The sequence below is a fragment of the Eriocheir sinensis genome, chromosome 16, assembly GCF_024679095.1.
Source record: "Eriocheir sinensis breed Jianghai 21 chromosome 16, ASM2467909v1, whole genome shotgun sequence".
Classification (NCBI taxonomy): domain Eukaryota; kingdom Metazoa; phylum Arthropoda; class Malacostraca; order Decapoda; family Varunidae; genus Eriocheir; species Eriocheir sinensis.
In genome coordinates this window covers 20,227,942-20,248,412 of record NC_066524.1, presented here as the reverse complement: position 1 = coordinate 20,248,412, position 20,471 = coordinate 20,227,942, and the positions used below count along the sequence as shown (strand labels likewise).

Below are 20,471 nucleotides of genomic sequence, written 5' to 3'. Positions count from 1 at the left end.
TTGACAGAAAGAGACAGAGAGGGAAAGATGGAGAGTCGGATAAACGGAAAAACAGACAGATAGGCAGACTGACTAATTGACTAACCTACTGACTGTTTGACTGACTAACTGAAAGACATATTAGAGACCAAAACAGAGAGAATGAAAGAAAGAAAGAAAGAGAAAAAGGAAACACATGAGCAACACTTTTACACAAACGTTCACTTGAAGAAACGTTGAACTAGCACCCAAGGCCTTTCCCTCATCCACCCGCGTAAATAAAAAGCGTGTGTGTGTGTGTGTGTGTGTGTGTGTGTGTGTGCAAGTTAAGTGTGTGCCATCCTTAGGTCACTCACACTGAATTATCCCCCAGTACGTAAAAAGCGACTCAAAATACCAGCGACCTCGTGTTCCAAAAGGTCTCTGCGAAAAGGTCTCTGTCTCTGCTAATGATAGGACGGGAAGAGGAGTGCAAAGAAGAGAAAGAAAGGAAAGAAAGTGAGAGGAGCGAAGGACACAAACAGAGAAAGAAAAGGAGTTAGAGAGAATGCATGATGAAGAAGGAGAGAGAGAGAGAAAAGGAATTAGGAAAGTTAGAAAAAGGGAAAAGGCAAAAAAAAGGTACAGAAGAATTAGAAGGAATGGAGGACAGAGACTCAGAAAGAAACGAAATCAAAGAGAATGAATGATGAAGGAGGAGAAAGGGAGGGAGAAAAGAATTGAGGAGAGAGTTGGACAAAGAAAAGAGAGGGAGAAAAAGGAATTACGGGGAATGGATGAGAGAACTGCAGAAAGAAATGAGGGAGAGAGAATGATAAATGGGAGAACAAAAGAAGTGAGAAAAGTTAGATTGAGAGAAACAAGAAGAGGAAGAAGAAGAAGGGGAAGCAGATGAGGACAAAAAGGAGGAAGAAGAGGAGGAGGAGGAGGAAGAGGAGGTCAGAAATAAATGCGTGAATGGGAAGTGTCAAGAGATTTTAGATATATTTTTTTTACCTCCTCCTCCTCCTCCTCCTCCTCCTCCTCCTCCTCCTCCTCCAATGAAAACCCTGCGGTGAGGTAGTTTTCCCATCAATGTTTACGTTGATGTTTGCTTTCTATTTCAGAGGAGGAAGGAAGAGGAGGAGGAAGAGGAGGAGGAGGAGGAGGAGGAGGAGGCCAGGTTTATCACTAATTCAAGAGGAGCTGTTTGCTTTCCACACTCCAGCCTCGAGATAAATAATAAATAAAAAGGAAAAATAAACGAAGAGGAAAAAATGAGGTTGAGGAGTTTATTGAGAGAGCCTCCGATCGTTTATTATTCTTTAACCGGTTCGATATTAATGCGTTCGAGATTCCGTCCTTCGACCCTCATTTTCTTATTTATTTCCTTATGTTTGTTCTTCTATGGCAAGGATGACAGACTAAGCACAGAAAAATCATAAATAAAACAAAAACAAACACATTCGCTACCCTCAGACACAAAAAACAAATGACAGTCGACACAGAAGGTATTTAACGCCCCTCCTCTCCCTCTCTTTCCCCTTCCCCCTTCCCCTTCCCTTCCCTTTACCCTCCCTCTCCTCCCTCCCTCCCCCTCCCCTTACCCCCTCTCTTACCCCCCTCCTTTCCTCCCCCCTCACACACTCTCTCCCAGCAGCACTCTTGTCAATCAAGAGCGAATTGCACCAAACTTCACTTTTAGACTCAAACTTCATCTTTCACTCCTTCGCGCGCGCCCCTAACCAGCCTTTCACAAGCACAAGTTTGCCCCATCACATGCCTTGGCGTCGACCTGTCATCTCGTAGGTGTGAGACGGTCGTGAAGGGAGAGAAAGAAAGAGAGATGGAAAGACGTGCATGGGTGGATAGAGAGGTGAGAGGAGGAAAGAAAGGGATATAGAAATGGATAGGGAGAAGATGAGAGAGAGAGAGAGAGAGAGGGATTAACATATAGAGAGAGCGTTTGGTGAGATAGAAAATCGTGTTATTCAATAAATTCTTAATACTCAGACAACAATCGATACCTACTTCAGATTTCTTCTTTAAACATTGGCTAATTGATAGATAGATAGGTAGATAGATAGAAAGAGAAATGGTGTTAAAACTTACGTTATTCATTAAACCTATATGATTCCTAAAAGCTTTATATTCAGTCTACATTATCTGCCTGATTTAGTTTCCTTCATTTGGTATTCCTCTACTCTCAGTGGCTAATAGATAGATAGATAGATAGGTAGATAGACAGAAAGAGAAATGGTGTTAGAATCTACGTTATTCATTAAACCTATATGATTCCTAAAAGCTTTATATTCAGTCTACATTATCTGCCTAATTTAGTTTCCTTCATTTGGTATTCCTCTACTCTCAGTGACTAATAGATAGATAGATAGATGGAGAGAGAGAGAGAGGTAGAGAGACGGGGTTTGAAATTTCGTTATTCCGTAGATCCTATGAGACTACAAGGCTTGATAATTAGTCTACGTTATGTCTCTAATTCAATTCGTCTCCATTAAAGCATCCCTCAGCTCTCATTGGCTAAGTCAGGTCGAGGGAGGCTGCCAGAAGCGAAAACAACAACAACAACAACAAAACAGAAAAACAAAACATACGAACAAGAAGAAAAGAAAAAAACAAAACAACAACGATAACTGATACTATAATGAACCTCTATGTACTACTACTATTACTACTACTACTACTACCACTACTACCACTACTACTACTACTACAACAACAAAACAGGAAAACAAAACGAACAAGAAGAAAAGTAAAAAACAAAACAACAACGATAACTGATACTATAATGAACCTCTATGTACTACTACTATTACTATTACTACTACTACCACTACCACTACCACTACCACTACTACTACTACTACTACTACTATCCTCTTACCCAAACATCGAAAAAGAAAAGGGAATACAATAAAAATCTCGACTATATCAAGGAGAGGAGAACAAATTAATCCTCAAGAGACCAGGGTAGTTGGAAGACAGACAGCAGCTTAGGATTGGAAGAGGAGGAAGAGGTGGAAGAGGTGGAGGGTTTAACTTAGGAAAGGAGAGGGAGAGAGAGGAGAGGAGGTGGAGGAGGAGGAGGACAGGAACTCGTAGTGTGGGGGAGTGAGAGGAGGAAGAAGAGAAAGAAGGAAGGGAGGATGGAAAGTGCAGAGGAGAAGGAAAGAAGAGGAATAGAAAGAGGAAGGAAGAGGAAGAAGAAGGAGGGAAAGGAGGATAGGGAGTGTGAAGGAAAGGGAAAGAAGAGAAAGAGGAGGAGGGAGAAGATGCCTGGCTAGCTGGATACAGAGAGGATGGGAAACGATGCAAAACTTAATAACAAACTCCTGCAAAATAAAAATGAGCAACAAAATCCGGCTCAGGAAGTTTTAAGGGGGCGGCATTGGAAGAGAAGAAAGAAGGAGAGAAACAGGGAGAAAGGGAGAGAGAAAGAGAGAGAGAGAGAGGACTGGGTAGGAAATGAAGAGGAGGAAAACGGAGCGAAGGAGAGAGAGAGAGAGACAGAAAGAGGAAGAAACAAAACGGGTAACAGAAACAAAAGCTAGTGGCAAAACGCCCCCAATAAGAAATGACATGAAGGGACTTGAAGATCCTAATACGCCGCGGGACACCGTTGAGAATGTTTCCTTAATGAGATGTCAGTCAGTGGCGGGCGGGGGCGACCGATGGACTAAGTAAAGGAGAGAGTCAGTTAAAGAAATGAATCCGTCAATCACTAACCTTCCCCTCTCCTTGGCGTGGGGCTTAAAAAGATACGTGAATGGAGGAAGGGGATTGAGAGGGAAGTGAATGGGGATGTCGGAAGTTTTTAATATAATGTATTGTCTTGTATAACGTTGATACTGTCTGTTGTTACGTGAATGGCTTGTTTGTTTTAGTTACTGCTTTGATATATGGATCATGAATGCCCTTTTTTCTTTTACGTTTTGCATATTGTTGTTTTTCATGTTAATTTCTGGTTTTAAGTTTTACTCGAATATGTGGTCAGTAAAATCTATCTATCTATCTATCTATCTATCTATCTATCTGTTGGGGGTGTAGTTGTGTTAATAGTTACGTTAGCTAGATGTTATTGTGTTCAGATAAGGACGTGGCTAAATTTGCAGGAAAGGAAGGAAAGGAAAAGGAAGAGAGAGTATTACTTGGAATTGTTTAACCTTTAGTGAATATACCAATTCTGACAGTTCTAAAAATTTGGATCTGTGTATTTTTTTCGTGTGTGTGTGTGTGTGTGTGTGTGTGTGTGTGTGTGTGTGTGTGTGTGTCAGAATGTCAGTCGGTCTGTGTTTTTCTGTCTGTCCAATACACACACACACACACACACACACACACACACACACACACACTCACTTCCCCCCTCTTCCCCCTCCCCCTCTCACACACACACAGAGAGGTATTTAACCGAACCCACTTGTGAAATAGATAACGTAATGGCTGGATAATCTTTTCTACTATAATTTTACTGCACTCGCGTCATCAAACTTGCTCACCCTCACACCTATATACACCTGTACAGCCTCAATACACACCTTATGAGTTCACCTTTTCCATCAGCACTAGCCTGAAAATCACCTCCATTCTATATCAATCCATTCCTACCTTATCTCTTTGTTCTTATCTCTATTGCATTAATTGTTATGGTCGTGAAGTGTGAAGTCAAGTGGCAAAGATATGGGTAAAAACATTCACTGGCATCTAAGTTCATTGTATTCAGTCCATGGTCTTTGGTTTGACAATATCATACACTTATTCTCGGGCACTTTCGGATCTCACAACATCAATTTCCAAAGGTCATAAGAGAGATTAGTCGTGTTCTCATAAAGGCATTACCACGTTCATGTTGAAGAAGCCTTGTCAAACTATCCCTAGGCTCATACAACTTCACATGGCAATACTAACACACCTTCTAAGATTACCTCTACAGCGGCATTATCAAAGGTCACACAGGAAATCAGTCGGGTTCTCATAAGTGTATTTTCACATTCACGGTATAGAAACCTTGTCAAACTATCACTGGACTCATAAAACTACCCATGGAGAGAGTAACGCAACCTCTACCATACCCTTATCAAATGTAGGTGTGTGAGCCTCGAAGTGATTAACAGTATGGGGCGCTATCTCCCGTTACTGTGGTACAAGAGTCGTCTGTGATCCCTGTGTTTGTTTCTGATCGCTGCTCTGATAAGACTTCCCTTCACTCCCACCTCTTCCTGACCCTCAGTTACCTGCGCTCTCTCTCCGTGACAACGCTGAGACTTTTGGGCCACATTTTTTAACCTTTCAGGGCGCAGGAACACATCTTTGACAACGCTTTCACGGGTAGTTTGGGCATTTCCAGGGGAAGTTCTTTGACCCTGGTGGTAGTGTGACAAAGCTTCTGTAATATGAACGTGGAAATAACATTAATCACAACGCTTTTAATATCCTCTTCGGTCTTTGGAAATAGCTGATGTGAGAGGTGGGAGCGTCTGAATATACCGGCCTTTATTCCACCTCGGTTCGCGTGTCTGAAAATCCTCTCGTAGTTGCTGGTATTTTCATGGACTGTTATGTGATCCTAGTGATGGTTTTACGCGGCCCCTGGCACTTGAGCGGGAAAATCACTCATGAAAACCCGGATAATCTTCTCTGTGGACTTGGGATATAGTCGTAATGGGAGTTCGATACGTTTAAATGTGGACTGAAGGCTTGTGAGTGTGTGTGTTGGAGTGTGTTGGAGTGTGTTACCCGGCGTACGTGAGTTCCTTTCCTGCAAATTTAGTCACGTCATTATCTGAACACAATAACATCTAGCTAACGTAACTATTAAAACAACTACACCCCCAACAGATAGATAGATAGATAGATAGATAGATAGATTTTACTGATCGCGTATTCGAGTAAAACGTCAAACCAGAAATTAATATATAAAACAACAATGTGCAAAATGTTAAATAAAAAGGGCATTCATGGTCCATATATTGTAGCAGTAACTAAAACATCAGTTGGCATCAATGTATAAGTTTATGTTCAATCGGTTATTTATTTTTTATTGTTGTAATGTGGTCAAACCTGCAAGCCAACATTGTCATCACATTAGCGTATACATTCCAAGCTACACTGAATTACAAATGTTAACTAGACTTGCATTACAGTTCAAGCTACAATTATTAGAGTTTGCGATAGTGCACATATATTTTGTTGTTATACGTTATCACAGGCAGCATTCAAAAGTTTACTTGTTAAATCTTTCTTTTAGAGAGAATGTGGAAAGTTTGGGAGTGTTTTTTTTTTTCAAGTGATTTCGTGCACGCTTTGAAAATTCGAGTGTTTATATTATTTTTGTTTTTCTCTTTCTCTGCTCATCCAAAGTTGTGAAGTTGAAAGTAGTGAAATGCAATGAACTGTGCTGACGAGAGTTGTTCAAATACCTTTTTTTTTTATTATTATTATTATCGCAACGACGTACGTGTTATAGGTTTTTAATTTGTTGTTCTTTTTGTTATCATTGTTATTATTATTATTATTATCATCATTAGTCATTATTATTATCATTATCACTATTATTATTATTATCATCATCATCATTCTTGTATTACCACTTCTATATCATTACAGCTCCACCACCACCACTACTACAACTACCACCACCACTACCGTCACTACTACGACTACTACTACATCTTCAACAACCACATAGATGCAACACCTGTGCCCCTGAACGTGACATCGCATTCGCGTGTATATCAGGAGCGAGGTGAGCGTGTGAGCGTATGCCGCCTGGCTCTCTTGCTGCGGCCTTGAACGTGGAGAGAAGGTTGCTGTGTGGGGCTTCGTCGACGCTCACACACACATAGAGGAAGACCAGTTGACACACACTCAGCAGGAAACTCAGCATTCACCTCACGACTGCCTACTGTGCAAGCCTCCCTGTCGCCCTTCTCTCTCTCTCTGTTCCTTTCCCGACATATATACACTCCTTCCTCTGCCTCCTCGCGCCGTCCAGCTTTTCGCGGCTCTAAGCTAATGGAGGTACGTGACTGTCCGCTGATTAGTTTGTGTTAGTGTTGGTATTAGTGTTGATGTGAGTTTATGGGTGTGCGTGCAATGCTTGGGACCATGTTGGGGCTTTGGGTCGTATTACTAAACATTTCGTCGTCCATGAACACGTATATGACAAGGCTTTAATAGTAGTTTGGGACATTTCCAGGAGTAGTTTTATGGCCCTTGTGGTAGTTTGACTCTTCCTCTGTGCCGTGAACCTAAAGAAACACTCATTAGAACCCGATTGACCCTCTCTTTGACCTTTAGAAATAGGTAATGTGAAAAGCCAAGGTGTCTTATGATATCGACTTGCATTTGTCAGGTATACGTGTTCTGTACTCGTAGGCGATGCAAGGTCATAACGTCACACACACACACACACACACACACACACACTTACGATACATATTTAGACCCATTACCTTTTTATTCTCTTCGTTTTGGCAGTTCACAAGAAAAGAATATGTCATTATTATATTCATGGAGCCGGTTGGATATATATTTTAGCTTTTACTTCGCCTGAATTAACCATTAAGAGATCAAAGTGATGGATGTAGAATTATTCACAGTCACATTAACAAAGCTTTTAAGTAGTAATATTTCGGCTGCGTGTGAGCTTATTCGGAGGGATAATCGGAAGTAGCTATAGGCGGCGAGTGAGTGAAGCAATGCGCCCCCGGATGTAGGCTCCCGATTAGTATAGAATAAGCTGGCTGGTTGATACTTAATTTTTATTCAAACTTCATTCTTCTTCTTCAATTTTTCATTATTTTTCATTACTTTACCTCCTTTTATCTTACTTATAGGTAGAGGTGGCCGGGTGCTATATAGCTGCGCGGGGTTACTAAATACATAAATAATGAGATATGGTTGTCTTGTAAGCTGTCCCCATCATTGGCTAAATATGGAGGTGACTTCTGCCGTGTGTGGGGCTTCCTTTACCGGCAAATAGTTACGCAACACCCTCAGAACGCAATACCCTTGGCCTAGCAATGGTGAGAGTCAAGATCATCAAGCTCCCGTGGTTGCTATAATCACGGTCTAGACTCAAGGGAAAACATGTAGTGAAAGAATAATGAAGGGGAAATTTACAGGTATACATAGGATATCAGTACAGTATAATAAGGGAAATAGGAAAAACACACTATACTATACAATTTATCTTCTATCAGCTCTGGTACAGTTGGCCAGCGGTGATAGTCATTGGTTGGCTTAGAGAATAGTGAAAGAAAATTAAGGATAGTCTTGAACACCCATTTTTAGACGTTCAAGAGAGCTGATAACAGGGCAGCGTAGTGTGTTATAAGGAATTTGATGCTTTAGGCGACTGTCTTTTATTTGTAAAGTGACGTTTGAGTCTGTGTTTATCTCAAGATGTAGTAGAAAAGACACAGTGTATAATCTATCTTTTATCAGCTCTAGTACAGTTGGCCAGCGGTGATAGGTCATTGGATGGCTTAGAGAATAGTGAAAGAAAATTAAGGATAGTCTTGAACACTCTTTAGAAGCACATAGAGGGTCAGTAAGTATAAAAAGGAGTATTGAAATGGATTATAAGTAGTGTTTCGATAGTCTTTTGTTTGCTGGGTGACGTTTGTGTGTGTTTATCTCACAATCCCTGAGCGTCTATTGTTTACTGTGGCCCAGCCCTCGCCGAGCCATGGTGCTGGGATGCCTGGCGTAGAGGCCGCGGGGGGACCACCAGGCGGGGACACCACACCGCCACTTCCACAGGGACACGACGAGGACACCCGGGTCGAGGAGGAGGGCGCGTTGCTAGGCTCAGACACGGAGGAGGAGGAGGAGGAGGGGGAGAGGAGGGCGCCGAGGGGTGGGTCAGCGCCTCCCCAGCTGCTGTCAGACAGGATCATGCTGGCCGCCAAGCTGGGCCTGCTCTTCCTGGCGCTGGTCATCGTGGTGCACAGCAGGTCAGTGGATACAGTGACCTCCGTGACCTGACGCTAACCTACAGGACATGGTTTACTCAACTGTCCTAATTCCTTATGCAAGAGTACCAGCATCTTCATTCTTTCATCCCTTCCACTGGTAAACTCGTCTATTTTTGCCCTTTACTGTAAAAAAAAAAGAACTTGTGCACAGCAGGTCAGTGGATACAATGACCTCCGTGACCTGACGCTAACCTATAGGACATGGTTTACTCTACTGTCCTAATTCCTTATGCAAGAGTACCAGCATCTTCATTCTTTCATCCCTTCCACTGGTAAACTCGTCTATTTTTGCCCTTTACTGTAAAAAAAAGAACTTGTGCACAGCAGGTCAGTGGATACAGTGACCTCCGTGACCTGACGCTAACCTACAGGACATGGTTTACTCTAGCTCATTCCTATTCTGTTCAAATCCCTTATGCAGAAGTTAAGATGTATCATCATTCTTTCATCCCTTTCCCTGGTAAACTCTGATAGGACATGTAGCTATTTTGTTCTTCATTAACTCCTGTCTCAATATAACCTCTTTCACAGCCTTAATACCATAGAGCTGACAGTACATGCATCACTAACTTGTTTATTTTCCATTACCTCTTTAATTATGGTACCTTTTTAAGTCTAACATCTTCCTCTGCCTGAACATTCTAGCTAGTGTAATGTATGTATATTTAACCCAATTATGGTAGTTGCTGGCTCGTCACGCCCAGTCCCATTCACTGCTGGGTGGACAGGGGCAGAGATCAAAGATGACTGCCATCCATCTCCATTCTATCCAGGAATCGAACCTGAGACCTCTATGTTGTGCAGCGAATGTGCTAGCCGCTGCACTTGAGAGCACCTTGTGTGTATGAGTTCGCTCACATTCATGCGTATAAATCTTCACTAAATAACTTCATGCCATTGACTTATTTCCCAAGTTAGTGCTCAGTTAATAAGATCATGTTCTATAGTTATTTACCAAACCCCTCGGTATATAAGTCAATTTACGTACACTAATTACTTGTTGAGCTGCTCAGTAGTTGCTCAAACTGTGCAGGATTCACATGACATACATTCAGTTGGATGAGTTACAGATTCTCCTTTCAACATCTCAATTGCTGTATCATCTACATTTGATGTTTTCCCATATTTCGAATGTGTCTTTGATATGGCAAGTTCAGAAGTGTGGGAAAACATCAGGTGCAGATAACACATGAGATAAAGAGACTGGAAGAAGCTAATTGAGTGGTTGCATCTGGTACATGTTAGCTTGGAAAGAGGCTTTGTACATATTGCCTATTCAGATATTGTGCCTCTTCTTTCTGATGATTTTAAAGCATACATAGAAGATAATTTATGCAATTTAAGCTGTTAGTTTTTTGTACTTACTAATTCCCTTGGGTCTTTCCCTCTAGTTCATGGGCAATATCATCTGACGGGTAAGGAAGCTCTTTGGAGTTTTCATGTGCTGTAGGGGGCTTTGTAGAGCCTTGGGGCGGGGGCGGCTCCCATTGGTATGCCTGCACTCATGTAGCCCAGCGCATCACTGAGACGGGATGCGTTCTGTGCTTTGTTGTATGCTTGATATTTGGTGCTCTTCTCCTTATTATTTGGTGTATCCCTTCCTTAACCCTCTCCATTACCTTCATGGTCACACAAGTTTACATTTTTCTATTTTGGTTATATTTTTGATGCTTTATATGATTTTTGTTCCCTTGAGAATGTAGGCATCAAGACTGTGATATGTATTATGAAGGTGTCTGCTACAAACTATTACTTACTAAGAATTATTCATAATATTTGGCTGCATGAGCACTTTGTACTATAACTGCAGTATCAAGTGTTTTGTTCCTGTTCCGAGTTTACATTTTTCTTTATCACAGTTAAGAACATTGAAAAGTTTATTTTTAGTTTTACATTTTTTTGTCAGTAATTATTATTTCTTTGGCTAAAATATTTACTGAATGTTGCTAATAGATTGATTCCACTTAGCATCCTAACTAAATCTATCCTAACCTAACCCATCACTTCTAGCTATGAATTGTGATAAACTTCCCTGAGTGTTCACCTAGCATTGTAGTATGGATGTGATAGGTCAATAATTGCTGCAGTTCTAATTGAAAACTATCTGTGTCCTAGTTCTTAGTAATAATGACTGTATAGCTAGTCTAGAAGTGGGTTTATTGACTGTTTTAGAAAGACATACAACACCAAAACTTGATCATCATAATTCTGTCCTAATTGAAGTACAGTGACATTAAAACACAACCTCAACTCTGCTCACGGTGTCTGTGATAACCCGGCATTCCTCCTCAGTAAGGGGCCGCTGATTCGCAAGGCATCCTCCCCTCAACCGTTCTTCCCACAACATTCCCTGGTGACGGACTTCCATTCGGGTGATGTCGGAGGCCTCACCGAGCGTCTCCTGGCGTCGGACCTCTCCCTGGTGGTGTACTATGCGCCGTGGGACAGGAGCTCCCAGGCCCTGCGCTGGGAGGTGGAGCAAGCGGCACAGTTCCATCATGAGCAGGTAAGTTGATTCCACATAGATGATAAACAAAGGGTAGGATTAGTTTTTGCTCTTTCATCTATTTATGTCTATAATTTTCCGGCAGTTATTCAGGTTTTATTATTCAGCAGGTTAGTGAGTTGCTCCAAGATGAAAAAGGAAAGGTATGATTAGGTTTTGCTTATTCATCTATTTATATCTGTAGTTTTCTGACAGGTATTTAGGTTTATCATGCAGCTGTAAGGAGTGAATCATCGGAGAGTTATGTTACCCAGTATTAGGAAGAAAAGATGCTCATGTTTATTATGCAGCTGTTTTGGGTGAATCAGGAGAGTTTTGTTACCCAGTATTATGAAAAAAAGGAGTTCAGTTCTATCCTAGTGTTGCCAGATCTCTTGGACCTAACACCATGTCTGATTTTCATATATTTCTGTAATAATCAGCCAACCAGTTGAGTCGAAACATATTCATAAGTGATTAGTACAGTATTTAGAGAGGTGTAGTAATAGCTAGTCTGAAGATAAGTATTGTTACAGAGCATAATTTTTGAGCGGCCTGAAACTGACACTTGCCTCCCTCAGATCTACTTCGCCGCCATCAACTGCTGGCACCCGGGCTCGGAGTGCAAGTCTCGCTACAAAATCCGCAAGTTCCCGGCTGTTGTCCTGCACATCCGCACCTCCTCAGGGATGGAGACCAAGGCATTTGCTTATGGCGGTCCCCACGAGGCAGGTCACCTCATACGCTTCCTCTCCCGCTGCCTGCGTCCGCTGACTCACGTTGCAAGCCACGCCGACCTACCCAGGCTGCAGGTGGACCACAGTGTAAGCAGGGTTTGGTGCTGTTACTTGTTTGTGCATTGACAGGCTTGGTGTGTTCAGTTAAGGAGATCTTTTACTACCTATCAATGAAAAATATGATGCCTTTATAATTTATTGCTAACTAAACTTTACCCTGAATAATCTTTGGGTCTAAGCCTCTTGCAACCTCAAGTTAAAAAGTTGTGGATATCAAGGACAAGTTCAATTTCTGTGCCTTGAATTTCTGTAACCCATCCGCTGCGATTGGCATGGATTTGGCTTTCACTGGTAGCCTGGTAACGTATAGTCCCAGGTCTTTCTCTGCCTCTGTGGTGGATAGTGGAGTGTTTTCCATGTGGTATTGGTATGCTGGATATCCCCTCCCAAGGTGCAGGACTTTACATTTTTCTTCATTGTATTGTAGCAGCCACTTTTTGTTCCATTCCTGTAGCTTGGTGAGGTCTTCTTGTAGGAAATCTGCAGTCAGGGGGTTAAAAAGTCATTGATATTAGGGTACAAGTGCAATTTATGTCCCTTGAATTCCTTTAAATGAGGCAAAAGATTGACAATATATGAGAACCCTTAGGAGAATCATTGTCCTTGCAGGCGGTGGTGCTGGGATACTATGACTTCTCCTCGAGCCTAGTGCCAAGGGGCTACACGTCATACTACCTGGCAGCGCTGCGATGGCTGCAACACGAGCCATCTGGTGCCGTGGCCTGGGGCGTCGTCACCAACCCTCAGGTGGCCCAGGCCTTCTCCCTGAGCACCTCCCAGTCCATCCACCTGGTGCTGTGGAACACTACGCTGGTGAGGCATCCTACTTACCTGCCTCCTCTCTCTTGCACAGTCTATCTACTTCTTTAAGACTCTAATGCAGTTTCTTGAGAATTATATGTTAGTTTGTGTAAAAATGGGATACTGGTGGTGATTATTATGATATGAAGTACCCCATTTCTTTGTTGTTTTGTAGAGTAGATGGTAACAGATTAGTTTTAGTCGAAAATGCATTATGACTGACATGATTCAAAAGTATTCAATGTGTAATTACTCTGTTGCATATTTGGGCTCTAATATTCACCTCAGATTTGTTCCTCTTCCCCTCAGTCCTTCACTAACGCAGCCACGTCAGACAGCGAGGGCATCAGCAACTGGGTGGCCAAGCGCCTGGATGAGACCGCCTCGTGGCTCCACGTCTCGGGCGACAAGAGTCAGGTGCTGAGCCTGGACACACAGGAGGGCCCCAGCTTGCTGCTCTTCGCTCCTGACAACCCCTACCACACCCCCAACGACCCCTACACACTGGTAGGTGACGGGCCACTAGGGAGAGCTGCTTTGGCTCTGCACTTGTTCTGTTATTATACTGAGAAGAGAGCATGAACGTTTTATTGGTATCTAGGAAAGGACTAACTCTGTTTGCTAGCTATTTAGGAAACCAAATTCTTGATTGTTCTGAGTTCAAGTGTGTTCCCCTGTGTGGTGTTTGTTTGAAAAGTCTTGTGTTATTACTTTTGTTTTCTGGTGTGCTGGTAAGGCTGTTTACACTCGCTGATTCATTTTTCAGCTACGAGAAGTCTCCCTCGACTACTTCAACTGCAACCAGTCAAGCCGAGTGTCCACGCTGGCCCGCTACCTGAGGGTGTCGCGCTCCAGGGGCCGCACCTTTCAGAGGAAGGTGGAGAAGGCCTGCCAGACCTACCTGACTGAACACCTGCAGATGCTCCACTTGGCACAACAGCAGCGAGCCTCAGAAGGTATGCCATTACCAGCGTTGCTAGATTGTCGTACTCAGCCGATTATATTTCCCAACTTCCTACACGTAAACTGTCTTCTGGGCTCCAATAACAAAACTAATTTATAGTTATCATTAAAAGAGTTAGATCCTGATGTTTCTTGGCAATAGTTAAGCGTCAGAAACCGGTAAATACTGTGCTCTGAGTACGATGACCTGGCAGTGGTAGCCATTACCACGCCAATGGTTTGTTGGCATAATACTCAATGCTGATTGTATATAAAGCTATACAGTCATATGACCATCCAGAATTCTTCTCATAAGCCTGTCATCCTGCAGGCAAGGGGTGTTGCCACAGCACAGAGGCAGGAGGGGTGTGTGTTCCTGCACCGGACGGAAGCCCTGCCTCTGAGGAGTGTGTCAACCCCAACCTGCAGTGAGTCACCTCCAAGTTATTGTCTGTTATAAAGATACTGAGCAGTTATTGTTAAAAACTCATATACGCTTCCATTTCCTCCTCCTCATTGTAATCCTCCCCCCTATTCTTTTCTCCTTACCACTCTCATCATCCTTTTCCTGCTCCTCTTCCTAATCTGCCTCCCTATCCTTTTCTCCTCCTTACCACTCTCATCATCCCTTTCCTCCTCCTCTTCCTAATCCTCCCCCCCTATCCTTTTCTCCTCCTCACCACTATCATCATCCTTTTCCTGCTCCTCTTCCTAATCTGCCTCCCTATCCTTTCTTCCTCCTTATCATTCTCATACTCCCTTTCCTCCTCCTCTTTCTAATCTTCCTCCTTATCCTGTACCGCTCCAGAATGAAAGCCAACCTGCTCCACCACGTCAACAGCCTCATGACGGTGCTGAGCGATTCCTGCCGTGAGATGGTCCTGCAGTACAACCCCTGGAAGGACCCCTCAGTGTGCTGCCACCACGCCAACACCACCAAGGCAAAAACGAAGCCCATCCCGCACATCCCTAAGGACAAGACCCAGCCAGACCAGGTGAGGGGCGTGGGATATGTGTGGGCTTTCGTCTAGACTAAGTGTACAATTTTACTTTTAACGTTTGAGGACACCATCAGTTCTTTACTAGTTAAAATAAGGTACTTGTATAACTTGGGGATTCTGTACATATATAGTTCTCGTATCACAACATTGAGGTGTCTGGAGAAAGGGCGTAAGGGATAGACATTTTCTTTTTCTAGTATACACTGGGAAAGGCATACTACAGTTAAAATAAGGTACTTGTTTAACTTAGGGATTCTGTACATGTATAGTTCTCGTATCACAACATTTGAGGTGTCTGGAGAACATTTTCTTTTTCTTGTATACACTGTGAAAGGCAGACAAGGCAAAGTACATTTCCCAGGAAGAACAGAAAACAAGCAGTAAGGGAGGCATGGTGAAAGGGTGTAAGTGATAGAGACATTTTTTTTCTAGTATACACTGGGAAAGGCAGACAAGGCAAACTACATTTCCCAGGAAGAACAGAAAACAAGGTGCAAGGGAAAAATGACCTTGTATTGGGTGTACTGAGAGTCGCTTTTCCCTTTCCCAGTGCAAACTAAAAACATGTACTTTGCCCCTTATGCCCCTTCTCTGGATGCCTTAATTCATAGTGTACTTTTTCTTATCTTTGGCAATGGTGTGGCTTTCAGGCGGTGAAGACTGGCCAGGTGGATGACCACATAGAGAGGCTGGAGGCCGTGGCAGGGGAGGAGCAATGCAAGAAGCTGTTCCACGGGTCGCTGCTTGGTCCTGTCCCGTACATCAGAGACCAGAACACGGCCGTTGATATCACAGGTAAGAGTGAAGGATTGAACTGTTGTAAAGCTTCAGTAGACTTGTCCCCATACAATTACTCCTGAGGGTTTAGTGGTAGAAGTCAGCTGTGTGGGATGACTAAACCTTATAAAGCACTACAAACCTACCCTCCAGATCAGTGTAATAATAGATGACAGAACATGTTGGTTAAAGGGGTGCTAGATTTCCCTTTTGTAGTAGAAGTCAGCTGTGTTGTTAAGAAATGACTAAACTTTATTATGCACTACAAACCTACCCTCCAGATCAATGTATTAATGATGACTTAGTTTTTGCTACAAAGATGACAGAACAGGTTGATTAAGGGGGTGCGAGAGGTCCCTTTTGCATGAGTTTGTGAAACCCCTTGCAGGACTGGAGTATTACAACTTGGGAGGAGGATTGAATATGGAGGTTAGGGGGTGATGAAGGTCCCTTAGTTATGTGAAGCCCCTTGCAGGACTGGAGTATTACAACTTGGGAGGAGGATTGAATATGGAAGTTAGGGGGTGATGAAGGTCCCTTAGCTATGTGAAGCCCCTTGCAGGACTGGGGTGCTAGGAGGATGACTGAATATGGAGTTTGGGGAGGTGCTTAACCCGGTAGCAGCGACGGTCCAAATTTGTGGCTTTACCGTGTACCAGCGACGGGCCAAATTTTTGCCCTGATATAAACCCCCAAAAATAGATGATGCACAAACTGATCACAAATGCGTTGATATATATATAATGAAATTGTTTACGCGAGTGATGATTTTTTCTCATTTTTCTCGCTTAGAGGGGCCATTAAGGAACATGATCCTCACAGCTACCACGTTAAGGTCCCTGTTGTATGAGTGTGTGTAACCCCTCGCAGGACTGGGGTGCCGGACCAACAAGACGCTCTCCTTCGTGGCCCTGGACTCGCTGCAGCACCGGGATGTGGCACGCAGACTTGGCATCGACCTGTCATCGCGGGAGCCGGCCAACACAGCGGCGGTGATCGTTGACGTCCAGCGCGAGGCTCACTTCATCCTCGACGCCAGCCTCTCCAAGCACGCCCTCGCCGCCTTCATCCTAAACTACACCAACGGGATGCTCGACAGGTAAGGGAGGGCGGACTTCTTTGATATTTCTTTTTCCCCTCCCCCCCCCCTTTTTTTTTTTTTACAGTAAAGGAAATGGTTCAAGGGCAAAAAAAAATCATGTTGTATTTTGTTTACTTGTGGGTTTTTTTTAATGACAATTTTACCTGATTTTTTTTTCCTTTTCCACTAATTCATGTTGTATTTTGTGTCTTTGCTTTTTTTCATTGCAATTTCACCCATTTTTTTTCCTTTTCTGCTCTGATTTATGCTTTATTTCACCCATTTTTTTCCCTTTTCTATTTTAATTCATGTTGTATTTTGTGTTCTTGCTTTTTCTCATTATAATTTTACCTGTTTTCGTTCCCTTCTTCATTGTAAGTCATCTTGTATCGATTTATTTTGCTTTTCATCATTACAATTTAACCCGTTTAGCAGTTTCTCATTGGTTAATTTGTTGCTGTTTTTGGAGGGATGGATGTAAAACGCTTGGATAACTATGCTGATTTTGAAATGCTTTGACACCATTGGAAACTTTTTGTGCTGTAAACACCATTGCATTCTAGAACCTTGGTGAGTGGGGGGAAGGAAATGACACAGTGTGATAGTACTTCTCAAATGTGCATCCAGGAGCTGACGGCGGAAAACTACTTCAAGGTGACTCAGGAGGCGGGGAAGGTGAGTGAGCGAGAGGTTGTTGTGCATCTCCAGCTGAAGTCAGGGAAGGCATTGGGGTCAGGGTCATGTTGGGTCATTCATATTGATTCAGCTGCCATGGTGAAAAGGGAAAAAAGTGAGGTTATTATGCACTTCAAGTTGACATTAGGGAAGGAATATGGCTCAGGGTCATGTCAGGTCATTCATATTGATTCAGCTGTCATGGTGAAAAGGGAACAAAGTGAGAGGCTGTTACGCATTTCAAGTTGACGTCAGGGAAGGCATTGGGCTCAGGGTCATGTCAGGTCATTCATATTTAGCTTACTTCCATGGTGAACAAATAACATGCTAAATGGGTGTCTTGTGTTATGTACTTATTGGTATCTTGTATTTATTATGATGTTATGTCTTTGATTTTTCCTTTTGGGGTGACAGTGGTAGCCATGTTTTTTTTTAATCTAACTCACTTCCTTCATTTGTGAGAGGAAAATATTAAATAAGCTTCTTTTTTTTCTTTGTGTGTGTGTGTGTGTGTGTGTGTGTGTGTGTGTGTGTGTGTGTGTGGTACAGACCGTGGTGGTGTTGCACTACAACAGCAACTGTGTGGCGTGCAGCACCATTGGCCACGTGTTCCTGGCGGTGGCACACTCCATGCGCCACCTCCCAGACGTCACCTTCGCACGGATCAACGTCGTGGGCAACATCCTGCCCTGGCACCTCCACTTCACCACGCTGCCCACCATCATCGTGCACCCAGCACTCAGGTAGAGCACTGCAGACTTACTATCTACTGATGGCTGTAACATTAGGAGTCTTTGAAGAATTACCAAAAAAGTCTCTGTGCTGATTTTATATAACGTATATCTGAAGAGTTTGAATTGATGCCATTACTAAGCCTGATTTCAGTGATGATTAACAGTGTGGGTATTTTCCTTGGTGCATGTCCTCACCAAACATTGCCGGCCGTTGCAGAAAGTCTGACAGCCGAGTGTTTGACCTGAGCCACTCGATCACCCCAGCGAGTGTCATATCCTTCATCATGGCTGACCTGAGCCCCCGCCAGCGCCTCACCCTGGCCCTGCATGCCTGTGGCGAGGAGTGCCGTGAAGGGGTGCTGCACGAGGCTGCCCTCGCCTCCACCGCACTCCACCACAACCTCACGACGTCCACCAGGCGGCTCCAGCGTGTCCTGGAGAGGCTGGTGAAGGCCGCACCTGCTGCCGACACACCCTCAGAGGCCTCAGCACATGAGCAGCGCAGCTTTGAGCGGCTGCGTCAGGCCCGGGTGCACTTCATGAGGGACATCAAGACCCAGAGGAAGAAACTGGAGCACCTGCATCACATGCTGACGCTGCTCTCTAAACCCCTGGACCAGGAGGCTCTGGACGGCCTCCACGTAGAGTCCTTCAACCACCTGCTGCAAACTCTCACCGCCTCCTCTGCCTCCTCGCCCCCCACCCCCCCTGAGGAGGCCGCCAGCCCTGACACAGCTCGGGATGAGTCATAGAGGAGGGCGCCCTGAGGGCCACACAAGCTGGAGCCTTTTCCTGTGATACATTAATTCTTAGGGAAGTTGTAAAGGTAAGGACACAGTCATGCACTCACCCATCACACACACACACACACACACACACACACACACACACACACTCCACACGTTTCATCCTCTCATCACAAGTTTTTTTCTAGAGACATCTATTGATCATGATTATTTCTGGAAGACTCTGTGAGGCTTTCATTAATAAGTGTAGGATGTGAGCTGAAATTATATCTATCCTCATCTCATTCCCATGTGTAAGTCATGCACACTGCCTTCATTACTTCTTTTGGATTCCTATTTGGTGGAAGACGATACATTTGTTTATACTGAGTTTGGGTGAGGACAAAGCAGAGTTGCCAAGGTGTTCAGCGTCTCAGTACAATGTGGAGGAAAGAAGTATTTCATCCACATTTATTATTAAGTGGGAGACATTGCTGGATCACTATTCTTTTGTTGGTTGTTTGAAAGTCTATATACATTTATATAATATTGCTTTGAGTTCTAAGGAGGCATAAATAATTTCCCGGGACTGATCATGATTATGGTTATTGATGAAGGAAACAGCCGGGCCAGGACTGACGAAGGGACTACATGGGCCAAGATGCATAATTGTCTTTGGCCGTGAGCAGTGTGAGGTGTGAGATGCTTGGCCATTAATTTTACTGCATAAAGCGTCTTGCATCAGAAGGTGGAAGATGAGTTATTTATTATTGATGAAGGAAACAGCCGGGCCAGGACTGACGAAGGGACTACATGGGCCAAGATGCATAATTGTCTTTGGCCGTGAGCAGTGTGAGGTGTGAGATGCTTGGCCATTAATTTTACTGCATAAAGCGTCTTGCATCAAAAGATGGAAGGTGGAAGTTATTTATTATTGATGAAATTAATTTTACTGCATAAAGCGTCTTGCATCAAAAGATGGAAGGTGGAAGTTATTTATTATTGCTGGCTATTAATCATGACACTACCTCAGGTTAATCTTAATTGTATAAGAAACTCATCTATGACAATAATATGCTTGGAAACTTTAATCCTAAGACTGCTCCATTAAAAACCTTCAAACCTGTACATGGGAGACTCACCATTCCTTATTATTTCAGCCATGGAGTTTGATTTTTTACTCAAGTGTAAAGAATAAACTGCTAAAAACTCTTGCCAAGGGTATGCCTCTGTGACCACCCCCAGGAAAGGTTAAGTTGGGGGCATACACTTCAGCTGGGCCTTAGTGCTCATCTCTGTGGGTCAGTAAGAATAGATTATGTATTTACAGTAACAATTGCCTCACACCATCACATTACACTTGGGATACACAGTTCGTCTTTCCCGCTCAACTAGGGAATGGTGAACTGTGTATCCCAAGTGTAATGTGTTGGTGTGAGGCAATTGTTACTGTAAATATATAAGCTATTGCTACTAACCCACAATCTACACTCCACTGA

General features: G+C 43.4%; 1 protein-coding gene across 5 annotated transcripts; it reads left to right on the top strand.

Moving 5' to 3' along the window:
- Positions 1-6,836: 6,836 nt before the first annotated feature.
- LOC126999512 (thioredoxin domain-containing protein 11-like) lies at positions 6,837-20,098 on the top strand. Of its 5 annotated transcripts, none has more exons than XM_050862164.1 (15): positions 6,840-6,993; positions 8,653-8,933; positions 11,247-11,460; positions 12,021-12,263; positions 12,846-13,049; positions 13,347-13,544; positions 13,804-13,993; positions 14,311-14,407; positions 14,821-14,974; positions 15,631-15,775; positions 16,628-16,856; positions 17,402-17,513; positions 18,063-18,256; positions 18,465-19,889; positions 19,958-20,098. In XM_050862164.1, exons 1-14 carry the CDS (start codon positions 6,988-6,990, stop codon positions 18,997-18,999), a joined length of 2,802 nt encoding a protein of 933 aa, XP_050718121.1. In that variant the 5' UTR covers positions 6,840-6,987; the 3' UTR covers positions 19,000-19,889; positions 19,958-20,098. The 5 variants fall into 5 exon arrangements, with proteins under 5 accessions (XP_050718122.1, XP_050718121.1, XP_050718119.1 ...); XM_050862162.1 differs by having other exon boundaries at positions 6,842-6,993; positions 14,788-14,974; positions 18,465-19,720; positions 19,951-20,098; XM_050862161.1 differs by having other exon boundaries at positions 6,842-6,993; positions 14,788-14,974.
- Positions 20,099-20,471: the final 373 nt, after the last annotated feature.